This window comes from Chelonoidis abingdonii, chromosome 10 (assembly GCF_003597395.2).
Source record: "Chelonoidis abingdonii isolate Lonesome George chromosome 10, CheloAbing_2.0, whole genome shotgun sequence".
NCBI classification, from domain to species: domain Eukaryota; kingdom Metazoa; phylum Chordata; order Testudines; family Testudinidae; genus Chelonoidis; species Chelonoidis abingdonii.
Genome location: NC_133778.1, coordinates 33,641,699 through 33,660,378, shown reverse-complemented (window position 1 = coordinate 33,660,378; position 18,680 = coordinate 33,641,699). Strand labels below are relative to the sequence as shown.

The following is an 18,680-nucleotide window of genomic DNA, read 5'->3' as shown; positions in this document are numbered from 1 at the left end:
TTTGTGGCTTATTCCATATCAAAGGGCAACGTGTAGCAACAGTAAACTGTTCCAGAGGAACAATATGCATTGTAAAATAAAGGGTGTGTTAGGAAACAAATACACGCTTTTCATTCCAGAATTTAGTTTTGGAACCAGAACAAATACCGTATCATGTTTTTGTTTATTTCAGAGTAACTTTGGGCAATTTTCTCTGCTTGTCTAATGAAAAACCTTCACATGCCTATATAGGAAGTATTCATGATGTAAACACTTAAGTCATTTGATTTGCCCTTCTTTAATCATATTTTACTTTGTTTCATGTTGTGGGTTTGTACCAAGCTGCTTTACTGCGTAGCAGGTTCTTCTTAACCATCGTTTGTCTGCATTGCTGGCAGCTCTGTATTAATATTTGGTCTGTTTAAAGAGCTTATGAACTGAATTAGTTTACACAGGATGAGTAATACTGACTTCACTAGGGTCCAATTCTGCTGTCAGTGGGAGTTTTGCTGTTGACTTCAAAGACTGCAGGATTGGGCCCGTCAACAAGCCTCTTTCCATTCTTGAAATAGTGATTACATCTGTCCTAGAAAAAAAGCTAAAGAATTTGATCCAGTATCCGAGCTAGCAAATGACTTGACAGATATTTTAGGTCTCAGATTGTTCTCGTTTCTAATTAGACTTCGTGTTGTTATTATTACTATTACTTATTTTTTGTATTATAGTAGTGTCTGGCGGTGCTAGTCATGGACCAGGACCCCATTGTATTGCACCTAACAGAAACACAGAACAAAAAGATAGTCACTGACCAAAAGAACTTACAATTTGCGGGGTGGTGGGGGGAAGGAAGGAGAAGGGGGGTGTGTGTGTGTGTGCCTGTCTGTCTGTCTTTCAAACCCTTACTCACCTATCCTTCGGATTTCAGTGTAGAAAAAACAGGTGTCAATGTTTAAAGTGTAAATGAGTTTAAAATGAATTTCCTCCTGCGTAGTGCCACCCCCCACTGCTCCCTATTCATTCTTGTTGGTAGTGTGGGCACAATATAACACACAATATTTTCTTTGACAACCTACAGAATGCCGGTGGCCTTCTTAACTTTTGCCTTAATCTTGATTCCTGTGTTAACGTTCATAGGTATGAGTGCTGCCAGTTTTATCAGCCTGTTTTTTTCACAAGTGTTTATTCAGGAGGTTGGGGATTGTTTAGTAAGTTATTGTCAGTCCCTGTGCATTTGTGCAGGCTTTCTGGGGGAGGAAGGAGGCACAACTGCTCTTATCACAAGCTGGTTATAACTCTTAAGGAAGGACATGAAGAAGCAACATTTTAAACTAGCGTTAACCTTTTCTGTGGTTTCAGAACGCCTCTGGGAGCCTCCCTAGATGAGCAAAGCAATCCTACGTTGAAGGGTAAGAAAAGACTCTGTGCTCTTGGATAGCTGCTTTTATTATGAACTTTTCTGCTTTCCTAGTTTATGATTTTAAAATCAATATGTTACCCAGATGCATATGTTATGGCTATCTTGATTTTGCTAAGATATTCTTATTCCTGTGCAGTTGAGGGAGAAGTTCAGGGGAGGGGAAATGGGACAGATTTTTTTTTCCAAGAGTTGAAAAAGTCTTTAAAAAGACTATTCGCGTGCTTCAGCTTTTATATAAATGCAAAATCTCTGCAGAAGTTGTGTGTGTGTGCGCGTGCATGCATGGGAAAGGGGAAGCTGGTTAATTTACAGTCTTAGAACTAGGTCAGCTTTCGTGCTGTGTTTCTTTGCGTGCTCTAACTGAAATGGCCACACCTGAAAAAATTACTATCTGAGCAGGACAAAATTTGAAAGTTCAAAGTACAGCAAGAATCTGCAGGTAGTTGCAGAGCATATAAAAAGAACTCGCAGTATATACCAGTGGAAGAAAGGGGATGACTGGACTAATTTATTAACCCTGAAGCCTTGTGATAAGATGTCTGGAGTGTAACTTAAGATCCAGTGCAGAGTACTTACTTTAGGTATGGTACCAGGGGGTAAGTAGTTATGATTAATTAGCTTGGAAGTTGACGTGGAGTTGTTTTTCATCTGACCCCTCTAATAGCTTTAGAGTGACCTCTCACTCTTTTAGCTCTTCTTTTAAAATATGCTTTTCTGTGATGTGAATAGTAACTTCAAAATACCATAGGCTTTGTCTGTACATTATCAAGGTGTGAATGATAAAGGATCTGTAAAGATGTTCCGAGTAAATCCTACAGCATTAATTCTGTTTAAACTAAAAAATATTGTATGAGCTTTTGGAAATAAAACATTACAGCACTATATAGACGTTGAACTGCCAAATGTTCATTTTCAGGCATGCTGGTGAGAAATGGAGGAAGTTTTGAAGATGACTTATCCCTGGGAGCGGAAGGTGGGTGTGGCAGGGTTATTTGACTATTAAAGCAAGCATTTTTTAAAATTATTATTTAAGTAACATTCAAGAGTTTGAATTTATTTTGAAAAGTCATTATTTCCAATCTGGTCAAAGTCTGATGGTAAAGCTGTCTGGAAAGCAAAAGAGAAGATGAGACATTTGCAAAAAACCCAAAACAAACCTATTTATTTATTTTTCTTTCATCAAAACTTTATTTCTTTATTTTTTGTCAACTTGTTGTGACCTGGCCTTCCTGCAGGGCAGAGCCAGCCTTGAAGGGGCCTGCGTAATGAAGGGAGCAGCTGTCTGCTGCTACTTCATGTGCCTTGATGCAGACAGCAATGAAACAGTCCAAAGTATTGGTGGAAAGAGTGCAAGCAGTGAGAAAAATGACTGCGCTAATGCTTGTGCTCTCTTTATATGGGCCAGTTATAGAGGTCAGACACGTGCACCAGTTCCATGGAAACCAGTGGGAGTGGCATTTGAGAATTTTCTGATGGCCAAATTTGGCATCAAGTGTTCAGCTAATAGCTGATAGTTAAGGAGGAAGGAAAGAGAAGAGAGCATGAAAGATGAGAGAAAGAATTAAATAAACCCTGAAATAAAAACCGGTAGAGAAGTGTTTAAACCAACAACCACCAAACAAAATAAAAACAAAGGGGAAGGCGGTTTAGATTTTCTGTCTGTTTTGACACTTTTCCCCCTTGTATCTCTAGTTGTTGCTTTACTGTTTGTTCTGCTTGTCTCTGCTTGTTCCCACTAGTTCTTCTTTTCCCCTCTTTCTTTTGGAGGAGGAGGAGAGGTGGCCCCTCAGAGCAGGCTTTTTTTTTTTTTTTTTTTTTTTTTTAAACCTCTTGACCTAAAAAATGTGGCCTGCACAGCCTTTTGGTGATTTGAACGGTTTAAATTGCCAGAGAGGCCCCCAGCTGAGTAACTGATCTGCATTGAGGATCCAGTGCTGCGAGCTACCAAACATGCTCAAGTTCCATACATGCAGAGGCAGATCAGCACTTCACAGACTGGGTTCTGCTTGTCCAGCTACTCTGTGGATACATGCAGGATAAGGCACATACAATAAGTTGACAACAATTTTTGCAATTCTAAAAAGTGTTTGAGAAATGCCAGATCTGATCCGAGCCCAATCCTGTTCTTATTGGAGTCTATCGGAGTCTTGCCATCAACACCACAGAAGGAGAGTTGGACCTTGGGGGAGGAAATAATTCTTTTTTTTTTTTTAAGTCTTTTAAAAATAACGAGAAAAACAATTTATTTGACAGTTGACTTGATGTGATTAATTTAGTCCATATCAGTTACTGAATTAGAGTAAGTGGGATTAAAAAGATTCCTCTTAATAGACTTTTCATTTGTTATTCCGCCTGCCATAGAAAGGATTTTTTAGGGAAGTGTTTCCCCTTTGTTTTAAGTAACAATCCAAGCTCTGGTCATATTACTGAAAGGGAAAAGGGCAAAACTGTTAGAGCTGGCTGAAAAATTTCAAATGTCAAGATTTTCTGAAGGTGGGAGGAAGAAAAAAGCGGAAAAATATTTTTCAAAAAACTTTTCATCAACTCTAAAGGATAGAACCAACTAACACCTGTTATTACAAATGTGCATACATACTGATTGTACACTTGTATGTGTAAAGAATGGACTGTGCGAGGTGGAGTGGCATCTACAAACATATGTTGTTGGATTCATATGTTGTTGGCTACTATTTCTTATCAATTATAAGTGCTGTTTTGCCAAAGAGCTTTATGTACAATTCTTTCCTTTATTTTCCTGCAGCTAATCATCTACATCAAAGTGATGCAAAAATGGAAACATGGCAAGTATCTCCTTTTTGTTTTGCTTTAGGGGAATATTGAAATAATTTTATCTGAACTATGAGGTAGAGATAAACTTAGCAGTCCCAGTACTAGAACCATTCCATGCAGAAGAGTTTACTCCTACAAAGAAGATGTCACTAATAATATGGGGGGGAAACGACTTTAATACTCACAAAAATGTATACCATAAATATGTTCCTTTACTTCCATCGCATTTAATCTGGAGTATCAAGTAAAAGGGGGAAATCTCTGAACACAAAGCAACACTTCTGCAAGAGATAAGTGGCTTACTTCAGTTCCCTCATCCGCCACTTAAATGCTCAATCTATTTCTGGACAGTGTCAAGGGAAAACTGCTCCTTGTTTCAACCTTTGAGATGGAATCTTGGCTAGAAAAAGCCTCTTTTTGGGGGAGTAAGGGGGGCAGGGTGACTGTACTGGGAGAGAGCCTCTAGGGAAAGGCCTCCTGCTTACCCCCAAAGTGATGTTCTAAGTGCAGTCAGACGCAAGTAGACTCAGGCTACATCTACGCTACAGCCGGGATCGATGCTCTGAGATCGATCCACCGGCGGTCGATTTAGTAGGTCTAATGAAGACCCACCAGATCGACTCAGATTGCTCTCCAGTCAACCCTGTACTATATCCCTGATGAGAAGAGTAAGGTAAGTCAACGGGAGAGTTTTCTCCTGTCGACATCCCAGGATAACTTGACCTAAGGAACGTCGACTCCAGCTACGTTATTCATGTAGCTGGAGTTGCGTAGTGTGAGGTCTACTTTCCGAGGTAGTGTAGACATAGCCTAAGACCTTTTGCTACTTCACCTCAGTTAGGTCCAGTAAGAGCCCTTATATAAATGGACCCAGCTGCTCTGTGTTCCCTTAGCTCCTAGGTGACTGTTCTGCCAGGTTGCTTGCAAGTGAAACTCCCATTGTCTAATGGTTAAAAATCTATATTCCCCAAAAGGGTGGTGATGCTGATACCATTCAGGGAAAGTCATTTAGTCTGTACGACACTGGAAAATGCTGAGGCAGCACCTGTTGTTGGGGATGTAGGGAGGAGAGAGTCTGGAACTAGGGAGGAGAAATCAGGGTGGGAGTCTTGGTTGGAGCCAGTCCCATTCCATTTCCTCTAATCTAGAGGCACAACCAATTCCCAGGCCTGTCTGGGGGGCTTCCCCTGCTTTGTGCTGCTTATGGGCCTCAATCTGTGCCTTGCAGCAGGGAGCAGCAGGGGTTAGGGAATTGAAATCAGCATCTAAGAGGTGAGGTAACACAAGCAGCAAGCCATGGCCAGTTCCAGTGTGAAGAGACGGTCCTGTGGGGGAGGTAAGGGAGTGGAGAACATAAGGCTGCTGAAGTAAGGGATACTTTTGACACTTCTGGGTGGACTTAAAGGAGGGTGAGAGCGGGAAGGGAGACGGGACTGTTTTTATGGGAGATTTCTGTATATTAGTTTGCATCCCTTGCTTTAGGATTCTCAGGGTGTATATTTTTTATTAAGGGACTAAGGATTAATTATTTCTGTGTATTTATAAAATGAGACCTAGCTAATGTAAGCCAGATAATACTGAACAGGAAAAGAAATTCTCTGAAAGTGGAGACTTAATTTTCCTTAAAGACTGAGAATTGAATTACTGCAAGGAACCAGTTCATCATATCAGTATTGTCCATTTGTATGACAGCAATGGTATGCTGGCGAAGGAGAAGAGACATCAGTTCCACCAGAAGGGGAGAAGTATGAATTCCACTGGTTCTGGGAGAAGCAGTGCGACGGTTTCAAGGTAAAAGAACTATGCTTAGGAGGATATGGCACAGTTCAGTGGGATTTATCATTCTTCTTCTGCCAATAGTTACTACTTCTATCCCTAAAATAGATGGACTTGGCTTGATTGATATGTGTTGTTGTGCTTAGTAGCAAAAGAGGGACTATTAATTTGGTTATTTGAAAGAACTTGACATTTTTTTCCAGTTGTGGCTCTCAGAAAATAAGGACAATTGGGCCAGAACCCTGGAAATGCCCGAACTTAAGAAGCATTTCAGATTTCAAGACCTTTGGGTTAAGGATTGGGTTTATAAATAAATATGTAAAAAGTTTGGATCTGAACATTGACTGGGTTCATCTCTCTAATGGCTTGAACAGAAATGCCAGGTGTAAATGCCTTAAAAACTTGTGACTTGGGCCCATCGCACTGTGCTGCAAGAGACAAAATTTTAGTAGGGTACAGACTAGGGGGCTGAAATAGCAACCGGACTGAAGGGATCATGTCCTAAAGAGAGCCATTGTGTAGAAAAATCTCTTGTTTTTCATTTGTCTAGTGTTTCTGAATTACTGGATCTTTATGAGGAAGACCCTGAAGAAGTACTCTATAACCTTGGATTTGGAAGAGATGAACCAGATATTGCTTCTAAAATCCCATCAAGATTTTTTAATTCATCATCGTTTGCCAGAGGGATTGATATCAAAGTGTTTTTGAATGCCCAAATGCAGCGCATGGAAGTGGAAAATCCAAATTTTGCTTTAACAAGTAAGTATACTTTTAAAGTGAAGGTTAATTTAAGCTTTTAAAATTTTGTAAACAACCAGAAAATGGAACCTATAGACCAGTATTCTGTAAAGCTTTTATAGTCTCAGAGCCAAATTTTGGTCCTATCGAGACTCAACGGTAAAACTCCAGTTTAATTGTAACCATTCCAAGAGGTGATGTGTACATGTTTGGGCAGGTTTTTGGGGTGGGGAAGTAAGGTGCCCCATCATTATCCTTCACCTTCTGAGTTTTATGTTGGTCTTTTTGAGAGTTTCTGCTAAGCTATCTTTCATTTCAATTTTAAAGCACTGAAACAAGCTACAACAAAAATAGTCCAGAGCCTTTTCTTGTCCTGTAGACACTTAGGGTGAGATTTTAAAAAGTGCTTAGTGTTGACCTAATTCTGTTCCCATGTGGCAAAACTCCTATTGACTTCACTGGAAGCACAGTTAGGCCAAAGCTGAGCCTTCTGAGAACTCCACCATTGGTGTTCAGAGCATCAAAATAGTATTGAAAGAGGAGGGGCAGGGGGAAATAGAGTAATTGAGGCATTCCATTACAGCAGTACTTGGAGTGGGAAAAGCTGACTAAGTGTTGTCAGTACTCACAATTTTACTTTACCTGTGTTTCTGCACTTAATGTATCTATAAGGGCTTTCCCTGCCTTTCTCTTTCTGAAGAGAATGCTCTTAACAATTAGAATGCTCTTAACAATTAGAAGTTTGTAAGGATCAAGGGATCACTTGTGGTTTTCAGTACTAGGCAGCATTATAAACAGCTCTTGAGAGCCCTTGATAATTTCAGAAAGAGGCGTGTCGGGGTTGCCCTTTTAAAATATCGTGAAGACAGCCTATATTTCTAGGTAACTCTTAATGTTCTTAAACTAGTATTTACATACTGTATCATATAAAGAATCAATACCTCTTTATACCCCAAGACTCTAAATTGTAGGTATCGAGGCTAAGCTTCTACATAAATAAAATATTATCTATACATTTTTAAAATTTTGACCTTAGACATCAGCTTTGATGTGTGTATTACAATACGTTCCTAACATGTTGCTAATATACTCTTGAAATCATATATAAGGACAGGTGATCTCACTTTTGTAAAAGTCTCAGAACATAGACCTGAATAAAAATGGATGACTATAAAGATGAGGGTTCACAACATCCAAAGTGAATTTTGATGTTAATTTTAGGCAAGGGAGAGAGATATTTGGGGTTCAGAAATATGGCTTTACCTGTGCACTGTAAGTTATGGTGGTTTTGTTTAGTCATTCCAGAGAGAATTCTTAGCTAGACTGTACAAATATTAGACACAATACCATCAATTGTTCTCTTAAAAATTTAACTTGTGCTTTGTTCATGTGCTTCAGGTCGTTTTCGTCAGATTGAAGTGCTTACTACTGTGGCCAATGCTTTTTCTTCCTTATATTCCCAAGTTTCTGGGACTCCTTTGCAGAAAATTGGCAGCATGAATTCAGTGTCTTCCAACAAAGAGACCTCCAACCCTGCTCCTTTAAATCGAAGCAATACTGCAAGTCGTTTAATGAAGACCCTATCAAAACTCAATCTGTGTATACCCCAGCAGGCAGGAGAAGGTAGCAGCTGCATTACTCCCCCAGCTGTTGAAAAAGAGAAAATACTACCTGGTCAAGAGACTGAAGAAAATGATGTAAAAAATGAATCAAAATTACCAAAACACTTAAAAAAGAAAGATTCTCCATCTTTGGCTACAGTAAAAGAGGAGATATCTAGTAATCAGCCCAATATCATAGACATACTTAATGACACAACTTTTTCTGCTGGAATTAGTGACAAACAAGGAACTCAGGATGATAATGTGCCTCATACGGATGAGCAAAAGAATGACTCATCAAGTCACCAGAATAGACTGTCTGAAGAATCTGGTATTGTGGACTCCTCCAATCTCAGTAGCGATGCTAATATATCTACGAATAATGAGCTTGAAAATAGCACTGAGCTGCAAAATCCACCTACATCAACTCCAGATAAAGAACCTTGTGCTCCCGTAGCATCTCCATCCATAACTATTCTAAAGCTACCGCAGAAGGACTCCTTTGAGATGGAAGAGGTAGGTGGAAAGAAATGCCTTATTTTGCACCGAGTTGACATAGCCTTTGTTGTTCACTACACTGCCACAGGAAACATTGAGACAAGACAGTCTTTAAACCAAACAAACCCAAAAGGCTGGTAAAACAGAAGGTTGTTTAATGTGCAGCTCCATGCCAGGAAAATATATTCTTTTAAACTGATTTTGGATTTTGCATGAAATGTTTTTGTGGATATTTTTATTTAAGCTTCTAGTTTTTCCTCTATCATTTTAATTACTGTTTTTCTTTTAAAAAGGCTAACTTCATTAAAAAAAATCTAATTTTCTCTCTATTTAGTAACCACTTACAATTGACTAGTAGTATCAGTTTAACAATTTTTACGGGTTTTTTTAATATCTATTTCAGTTCAGATTTAGAGATTATACCCTTCAACAGAATACATAGGTTAGAAAAATGGTCTGAAACAGTAGAGCAAAAACCTCAGCTGGTATAAAGTGACATAGCTTCATTGATGTCAATGAAACTAGACTGACTTACAGCAGACCTGGTTTTAGCCTAGTTCCTCCATTTATTTTCCTATTGTGATTTGAGTTAGTGGTTCTGAGTTTGCTCTACAGCAACTGATGACGTCCTTAGCTCTACTAATAGTGTAAGCAACCTAGCTCCCTGCTCTGCTGAGTGTTAGTGATATCACTTGTTCTAGGAGAGTTAGGAACATTAGCTTACATCTTAACAGATGATAAAACCTTTCACCTCTATGTTAGTGAAATGATTTATTTATTTTTAAATATTTTGGAAAGTGAGAACTGCTCACAATAATTAGAGGTTGCAGAATCCCATAAGTCATCTAACTCAGTGGTTCTCAACCTTTTTTCATTTGCAGACCCCTAACAATTTTGAATAGAGATGCAGAGCAAACTCAGTCTGTGGTCCCCAGGGGTCTGCGCACCACAGGTTGAAAACCACTCTTCTATGGATTAACAGATGTTTTGTGAGAGCTTTTAAATGGATACTGTCAAGTAGCTTAGTCTCCAAATTTGACCTATTTTAAGTTATCATTTCCAGTGATGATAAAAATCCTTCAGAATTTAAATGTAATACCTTTGTGATTAAAACAAAACAAACAAAATCTCCCGCTATCTTGATTGAAAAAACACGAACAGCAGATAACAAGGACTGTGTGTCTTCTTTTCAAGCAGGATTTAACAAATTCTGTGTCTGCTGCTATGTTGGCACTGGAAAAGCATGAAGCTTTTCTAACACAACCAAGGAAAACTTGACCGTTGTTAGGTTTTGTTACACACGAGGATCAGATTGTATTCACAAACCTGAGATTCTTTTTATCTTTTGCAATTCTGGGCCAATATAGGAGGATAGATTGAAATGACACAAAACTTGGTGTCTTTCACTGAATTTTCCTTTGAGTTGGATTCGAAGGAAAACATGACCCAAAACTGAAAAAGGGACTGCTGAAACCTCTGCAGCCCAAAACTGATGAGTTTGTTCAGCTCTAGTTGACATAGTTTGCAATGGTATCAGTGCATAAACACAGCTGTTTTAGCATGATGAAGTACAAGGTAGGATGAAGTTGTGGTGAGTTTTTGTTTATATACATTTCAACTGCTTTCTAATCCCCAGGAGGGATTTTTATTTTTCTTCAGCAAAACTGAACATTATCTGGTAGTTTTAATTTTATTTTCCTGCATTTTAAAGAGGGTACAATGAACAATAAACAATATTAGAAGCAATGAAAATAACTCTCCATCCACTCTTTCCTAAGCTTTGTTTGGAATGTACACCTACACATTAAGAAAGATGACGAATCTATTAAGGAAGCTCTTCCCATGCTTTCTAATGCTTAGTTGGTCAGCTGCATTAGGAAGGCTGTCGCTGTAAAGCTAGCCAGTGTGGGAGTTTGTCAGAGCAGGATTTCCCTCAAGCAGCCTCTCTTCAGTTAGCCAGTTAGATTCACTAAGGTCTGTCTTGAGCTTCAGTATTGGCTGAAGAAATTGGAAGGAGTAATGGGCTTGTGTTGCGAGACAGCACACTTGGATTGCAAACACAACTCTGATCCAGTAGCTCAGGCAAGGTCAGGAGGCATTTAAGATGAAAAGGAGATTCGCAGCTGAAAGGCAGAGGCTAGCCATCAGAAACAAAGAAAGGGGAAGAGAACCAAGGTGTCCTTCCTGGAAGACCAGTGCCATCAAAGGGTCTATAAGACTGACTTTTTTCAAAAAATTTTTAAAAAGAAAACTAATTTAATTAAAATATTTATTTCCTGATATGTAAATTGTCTTAAACAAGTAGCTGTATTTTGCAAAATACCAGGAATTGTGTTGAATCAGTCTTATTCTTTCTTTGAGGGGGTGGAATCGGGGCCTATAATGCTAGATTTAGGCTTCTACTGTGCTAGGGGCACATGCAACAAAAAGTCCCTGCCACAAAGAAGTTATTATCTAAGTACAGATTATACCTAATGGAAGTATAAAATGAGAGATAACATGTGGATAAAACCAAGAGATGAGTAAGAGTGAGATTGGTTATGATTGATGCAGTAAACAGCAGCCATGCCTTACATGCATTACTGCAGTGCCCCTCGCTCAGACCTTTCTGGATGTTCCCTCCCATAGAGGTTAGAATGTTCAAAAGGGTTGCTGAGCTCAACTTCAATGAATCACTTCTCATTGCCAAAGCTGCCAAGAAAGATAATACAAATGACCAGTTACTGATGATGAGCTAATGGAGCCCAATGAGTTTTGAAGGAATAGCTTTTCTTGTATCTTATTCTCGTGGTCTTATAAAACTGGAATTTTACGAACTGCCTTTCCAGCAGATGAAAACATCAGCTAGTTGTGTTGCATTCATTTTTTCCTACAAGGCACTCTTTAAAACACTTCATATCTAAATTTTAGTAATGGCATTGCTCAGGTTAAAGTAAGTGGAGTTGAACTTGCTTGCATTGGGGTTAAAGTGGCCTAAGATTTTGCTGAGCAAAAATATTAAACGCACAGGACTTGGACCTGCAGTCCTCAGTCAAGAAGTCACTTTGTGAGCTGAATAAAGCATTTTAGGTCCCATGCTGCACTGAAGATGCTCAGCAGCCTTCAGATCTTAAGATCTTTAACAAAGTGTTTTAGAATTCCCCCCCCACAAGCACATTTTATCTTTGATATAATTTATCAGTTTCTGTTTTCTCATAAGTAAAGCTCAGACTGCTCCTGCTTGTTTAATTTGTATTCTGTGTCATTTTAAATACTATAATAAGCAAAGAGCAGTTTTTCACCTTGTGTTTTGAGAAATCTCCATGTTCCTTTTAAGACGTCCTTTTGACACTGGAAGTTTCCATTTTAATACATCGGAGTTTCATAACACATGCTCTGATTTTAATAGAAAACAGAAACAAGGCAATTTTATCAGTACTTAACATCTTAAGCCTCTGCGTCAAACTGAGAAAGTTGAGAAGTGGGTGAACTCAGGTCAAGTGTGAACAAAGCTCTGTTTATTTAAAAAGACACATCAGTGGCTGACTTTTTTTCCCCTAGTAAAATATAATATAAATATTTCAGTATGGACTATCATGAGTTAAAGTAATCTGTGAAACTATAAAGGAATCAAATGCTCTTCAAAAAAAATTGTTTTCTCTTCTTGGCACTCTTATTTCCGTCATGGTTATTCCAACATGGTGCAACAGTGATAGCAGAGATTATAGCTTGAATACATTAAAATGTAACTATTTTAGTTACAGAAGAATATATAGTAGCTTCTGTGATTATATTATATTTTTCATTCTAAGATTTATTTTTTTCCTCTTGACATTGCAGCTGGATGTACTTTAGACAGCCATAAATTGTCTTAGTGATGTGGTCATGGATTCTAGCCAACCAACTTAATTAACAAATAGAGGAAAGTTGTTCTTTGAGGAATTGATTATAAGAGGAGAATGCAATCCCAATTCTTCATTTAAGGACAACTAGAGGATTTGAAAATTTCTCTCAAGGATGAGTTCCTTTGGAATCGCTGCTTTACTCTAATCTTTTTGTGGAATAGTTTGTGTGGTAATTTTAAATATTTTATATCAATTTTCATATTACGCAGTTACAGCTGGAACTTCTTTTTCAGTAGCGTTCATTTTGAAAAGATGATAGTTTTACCTCTTGAGACAGTCTACACAGTCAAGAACAGATCTGATGCTATTCTTAATGTAGAGTTTAATCCCGTTTGAAGTCAGTAGGAGCTGCTGTCTTTTTCCCATTGAAGTCAAGGGCAGACCCGTAGACTGTTGAGTACTTCCTGAATCTCCTGTAATTGAGAAAATATGTTTAGCATTTTACTTTGTTCTTGCAGCAAAGATCATGTCAGTGTAAATATATTTTTTGCTTTTGACAAACATTTCAAAAATGAGCAAAATGCCAATTTTTGTGTGAAATATCGTGTGTGTGTATGTATGTATGTGTATATATATATATATGTATGTATATTTAGCTGAATCTAGCTACAGATGCAGTTTGAAGTTTCTCTCTTTGTTAATTTTGAATTTAGTTAGACTAGTACATTACTGTAGGTTTTTATTTTTACAGTCTAGCCTTGCATGCGAACTAATGGATCTTTTGTTACATACAAAAAAGAAAATGTATTAGGGCTTTCAAACCAAACAAAGGCCTTTCTGTTGAGATTTTAAACATATTCTTTTCATTGTTTGAACGGTCATCTGAGAACTGTTTACTTAACAATAAGTTTTACTGTTTTGCAAAAGGACTAAGCAGTAGGATTAATTTTCCATGGTATGTAATTTGAAGTTTCCCATTTGGAAACTTCATGGCTTACAAAATGCTATCTTCCATTTTATGTACTGGGAAACACAAGAAGCATTTCTACAAATAATAATGTAGCTAAGTATGGATGCAATCCCGGCAGGAGTTGAGCTCCTCCTAATTAAACTCATGTTGCAGTGAAATAGTCAGCACCTTGCAAGATGACACTAGGGAGTGTGTTTACTTCAAGATGGCCACTTGTTTCACTACACTAAATGTATTTTATTCACACATCATCTTCTTATTCATGCAAGGGGCTAAAAATAACTGCATTTCCCAATGGGTATGAAATAATGTGAATGGAAAGAGCAATGTGCCATAGTAAAGATAGAATTACGTAATTATTTTAGTCTTATGTCAATGAGTAATAACATTCTCAATATTAACAGAATATTGTAACAGGATGGTGACTTAGTGTTTATGGGAATTAATGTAAGGTGAGGCAGAAGCATTATTTTGCAAAACTGGAGGCATTGTTGCAGGGATCGGTATTCTTTTACAGTTTTCTTAAATGCTACATTGAGAATTATTTCAATTTGTGAGTTAAGATGCATTAGAATAACTGTTTCTACCTGTCATTGCAGACCTGGTAGATAGAAAAAGATTGCCTGAAACTGTACACAATCTGAGTGCAAGAACACGTTCCACTGGTATCACTAAATATACAAATCTCCTCTCCTCTAGATTCAAAGCACAGAGGGAGAAGGACCACCTATTCCAACTTCTTACCAGTTACACTTGAACAAATCAAGAAGAGGTGAGTAGACTTCCAGTCCTCGAAGCCAGTGCAATCCTAAGAGTGTCTCTGAATCTTGAAGTGCTGACTCTGGGATTTAAAACTAATTAAGTAGTAATCCTCCAAAAAAAGGGAGGGGAGGGGCTGCTTTTTAATTACGTTTACAATCACAGAAGGTAATTGCAAAGTGGCACCCTAAATTACAGGAGATGAGGCAGCTCTATAACCTCAATTAATGTTATGACTTTTGTACCATTGATGATGGCATAGCGAAACTGAAATGATAATTGAGGTTGTAGGTTTTTTTCCTATCCAGATCTTGTAATTTAAGATTCCCATTTAAACTAAAATTGTATTGTTTTAAACCTACGTTGTATGGTATATCCGGCTTTTTACTATTTGCTATACTACAGCTGCATTTTGGCTACACAATATGAATGCACTAAGTGGAAATCCTAGTTCTTCAGGTGTCAGCCCAGTTCAGAGAGTTTATGTAGCACATTTGTTGCACGCTTTCATCTTGAATTACGTTCTTTTATATTTTGAGTGGGGAGAGGGGCAAGGCAGAGGTTTAAATTCATTTTGTCATTGTTATTGCTTCTCATGCAAAGCTGGCAAATGAAGTTAATCTTCAGCTGATGCATGTGTATCTAATGAAAGACTAGACCCTGGTGTATTAAGTGAATGGTTCTTTTAGGGAATGTGTACGTGGACATCTGATCACACCCCAGCAAAAACTAAAGAGATAGAAATCTGTTCAAAGCAACAATTTAAGAGATTAACAAATTTAAATTGTATAAAATGAGGTGGTCTTCCAACAAGAGCCGTAGACGTGCATCCAGTATGGTTGAGGATACCTTGAAGTGAACTCTGAAGATTGAAAACTGCCTAATAAGGATAGTTTCCTGTATAGGTACTGCAGTATTTCCCAGAATACATATACAGTTGCATTGACGACTACTCTTCTGTTGTGAAAGGTAGGACAGGAAGAGAGAAGGTGACAAGTTCTGTCAGTAACCAACCTCTTTCACAGCATCCCCATCGTGCTCAGGGATTGTACACACACATGGTATACTGGTCTTTAGGTACATTTGATATTTGTCCCCAGGTAAAAAGCTCTATGCAGTTTGTATGGTAAAGATCTGATTTTTTGAAAAGGTTTCCTGTTTGTCAGATCTTCACCGACATTGAAGGAAGTTCAAAGCCTTGGGTAGCTGCACTTTTTCCACCCAAAACAAAGTCTTCTGTTTCTAACTAAAGGTGTGTTATATAGACCTCCACCCACCTCAGGAAAAAAAAAATGTGCCCAAAGCCCTGCATAAACTTGGTGCTCATGAAAGGTGTCAGACAGCCCTGGCAGTGGAAAACTTCTGAATAGCCACAGAACTGGTATAATTGGCAACAGCAGTACGTGCTTTCCCATATTGCCCCTCCACTGTGCTTCAACTCAGTTCTGGGAACACCTGCACAGAAATGAAAAAACAGTGAATTTTCCATGGCTATGCATGTTATTGGCTGAATCTATCAAGAAGGGTGCTAATTGTGAGGGGGACAGCTACTATCTTCTAGAAAGTAGTCTGAGCCCAAATATTTGTTTCACATAGGAAACAAAATAACTGCCAAACCTCAGCAGATTTTGTGTCATTATCATACTGCGAGCCATCTACTTCCCTGTTTTGTTAAATAGTTACGTTTATTGATTGTTGGGTCAGTTCTATTTGTCTTCTCTATTATAATGTTAGCAAAACTGTCACCTTAAACATAAAAGTTGAGACTATTCACAAACATTAGTTTCTTAGTGTAAGAGTCTTACAAGGCCATACCAATTTAGTGAAGCTCCAAGAAGAGAAGCATTTTAGGTGACTAGTGATTTTTGGGTGCTCAAATTGAGACAAGGGGTCTGATTTCAGAGGGGGGCAAGTGCTCGATAAATATGGAGGCATAGTTGCGTTGGAAAAAATCTTGGCCACTGTCTCCGAACAAGAGTCGTAGACTTGCTAGGGATCCCTTAGCTCAGTTCAGCTCTGAGTGGAAACCTTAGTTCTTTGTTACAATGTATTTGCGGTTAAGTATTTTAACATACACTAATCTGTTTCAGTTGCATGGTTCTATTGTATGTAAGGACCCAAACCAAAAATACATTTTTCACATGTACTCTTCACAGATGCAGGCCTGTATCTGTTTTTTGGAAGGATATTTCTCTATCTAGACCAGAGTGGTGCTGTTCAGAACAGAATGTTATGAATTTATGGGATATAAAAGGAGAAGATACTTATTATGACATTGTACCTCTAAAAGGAGGACTGTGGCTGCTTTCTCTGATTTGTTTATTCTACTTTGCAAGGCATTTTTAAGAGGGTCTGCAGTAAAATGTACAATATTTAAACTAAAAATGGGTGGTTATTTTTCTCTCCATTGAAATAGACTGAAGATTATTAAAACATGCCTAAGCAGTGTCACCCATTAGCACACATTTTTTATTTTTAAATTACTGTTTTTTATTGTAAAGGGCAAGCTTATTTTTTAAAGTGGCTTGCAAATTATTAAGAACATAAAAACATGAGAACGGCCATACTGGGTCAGACCTAAGGTCCATCTAGCCCAGTAGCCTGTCTTCCAACAGTGGCCAATGCCAGGTGCCCCAGAGGGAATGAACAGAACAAGTAATCATCAGGTGATCCATTCCTTGTTGCCCATTCCCAGCTTCTGGCAAACAAAGACTAGGGACACTATCCCTCCTCCCCACCCCCCGGCTTATAGCCATTGATGGACCTATCCTCCATGAATTTATCTAGTTCTTTTTTGAACCCTGTTGTAGTCTTGGCCTTCACAACATCTTCTGGCAAGGAGTTCCACAGGTTGACTGTGCGTTGTGTGAAAAAATACTTCCTTTTGTTTGTTTTAAACCTGCTGCCTATTAATTTGATTTGGTGACCCCTAGTTCTTGTGTTATGAGAAGGAGTAAATAATGCTTCCTTATTTACTTTCTCCACATCAATCATGATTTTATAGACCTCTATCATATTCCCCCCCTTAGCCTTCTCTTTTTCAAGCTGAAAAGTCTGTCTTATTAATCTCTCCTCATATGGCAACCATTCCATACCCCTAATAATTTTTGTTGCCCTTTTTCTAAACCTTTTCCAATTCCAATATATCTTTTTAGAGATGTGGCAATCACATCTCCATACAGAATTCACGATGTGGGCGTACCCTGGATTTATGTAGAGGCAATATGATATTTTCTGTCTTATTATCTGTCCCTTTCTTAATGATTCCCAACATTGTGTTAGCTTTTTTGATGGCTGCTGCACATTCAGTGGATGTTTTCAGAGAACTATCCACAATGACTCCAAGATCTCTCTCTTGAGTGGTGACAGCTAATTTAGACCCCATCATTTTATATGTATAGTTGGGATTATGTTTTCCAATATGCACTACTTTGCATTTATCAGCATTTAATTTCATCTGCCATTTTGTTGCCCAGTCACCCAGTTTTGAGAGATCCTTCTGTAGCTCTTCACAGTCTGCCTGGGACTTAACTATCCTGAGTGCTATTGTGTTGTATTGTATTGTTTTGTTATTAGTGTCATAGTTTGTCAAACACTGCGTTGAGAATGCTAAGTATCCCTTAACATGGTAGACCAGCCTGCTGTACTTTTTAAGTCATATCTTGTAAATGGCAGTGAACTAGTTTATCCGGTATGCTCAGAACTGGCTTTTGTTATTACATAACTCAAATGTAGCTATGTTTTGCTTGTGGGGTTTTTGTAGGGAGACTGTAGAGAGAAATGGAGAGCTTCAGTTGCTTTGTGCTGTAAACATAAAGTGCTGCTAAATGTCCAGTATAAAAAGTTATTACAAAGTTAGATAGAAGGAAGCTTTTGTTAGCTGGAAAACAAAGTTCTTATTTAACGATGACTTGCATGTATGCAACAGCGACTTCTTTCCGGCACCTTCTGAATAGAGCTTCACAAATACAGACTGTACATCTGGGATGTAAAAGACATAGCACTATGTTTTCAGTATCTAGTGATTTTTGAATACCCAGCCTGTGGTTCCTTAGGAGTGCCTGACTTTCAGAAGTTGAGCAGCCAACTGCCAAAATCAGACCCCTTCAAGATGTCTCAAGTTTGGCAGGCAAAATCAGGAGTCACTCTTGAAAATGAAGGCCATATTAATGGACTAGTAGTACACATTAAGGGCAACACCATCGTTAATTCCAGTTGATATTTACTGCTCCAAGTAGGGTGTGTGGGAGTGTACACACACATACATATCTCTGTACATATCTACAGAAAGAGAGGCCTGAAATTAGCCAGATATTTGGGGGAGTTCA

At 38.3% G+C, this 18,680-nt stretch overlaps 1 protein-coding gene across 5 annotated transcripts in view; it reads left to right on the top strand.

Moving 5' to 3' along the window:
• Positions 1-18,680, top strand: part of ITPRID2 (ITPR interacting domain containing 2) — a 62,234-nt gene that overhangs the window by 9,292 nt on the left and 34,262 nt on the right. For 3 of the 5 annotated variants that reach the window (XM_032783803.2, XM_075070072.1, XM_075070075.1), the window contains exons 3-9: positions 1,296-1,385; positions 2,313-2,369; positions 4,158-4,197; positions 5,879-5,977; positions 6,513-6,721; positions 8,099-8,817; positions 14,293-14,365. In XM_032783803.2, the coding sequence (XP_032639694.1) occupies positions 2,315-2,369; positions 4,158-4,197; positions 5,879-5,977; positions 6,513-6,721; positions 8,099-8,817; positions 14,293-14,365 (1,195 nt within the window). In that variant the 5' untranslated portion in view covers positions 1,296-1,385; positions 2,313-2,314. The remainder of the gene's footprint in view (positions 1-1,295; positions 1,386-2,312; positions 2,370-4,157; positions 4,198-5,878; positions 5,978-6,512; positions 6,722-8,098; positions 8,818-14,292; positions 14,366-18,680) is intronic. The other 2 variants (XM_075070074.1, XM_075070073.1) reach the window with 1 other exon arrangement.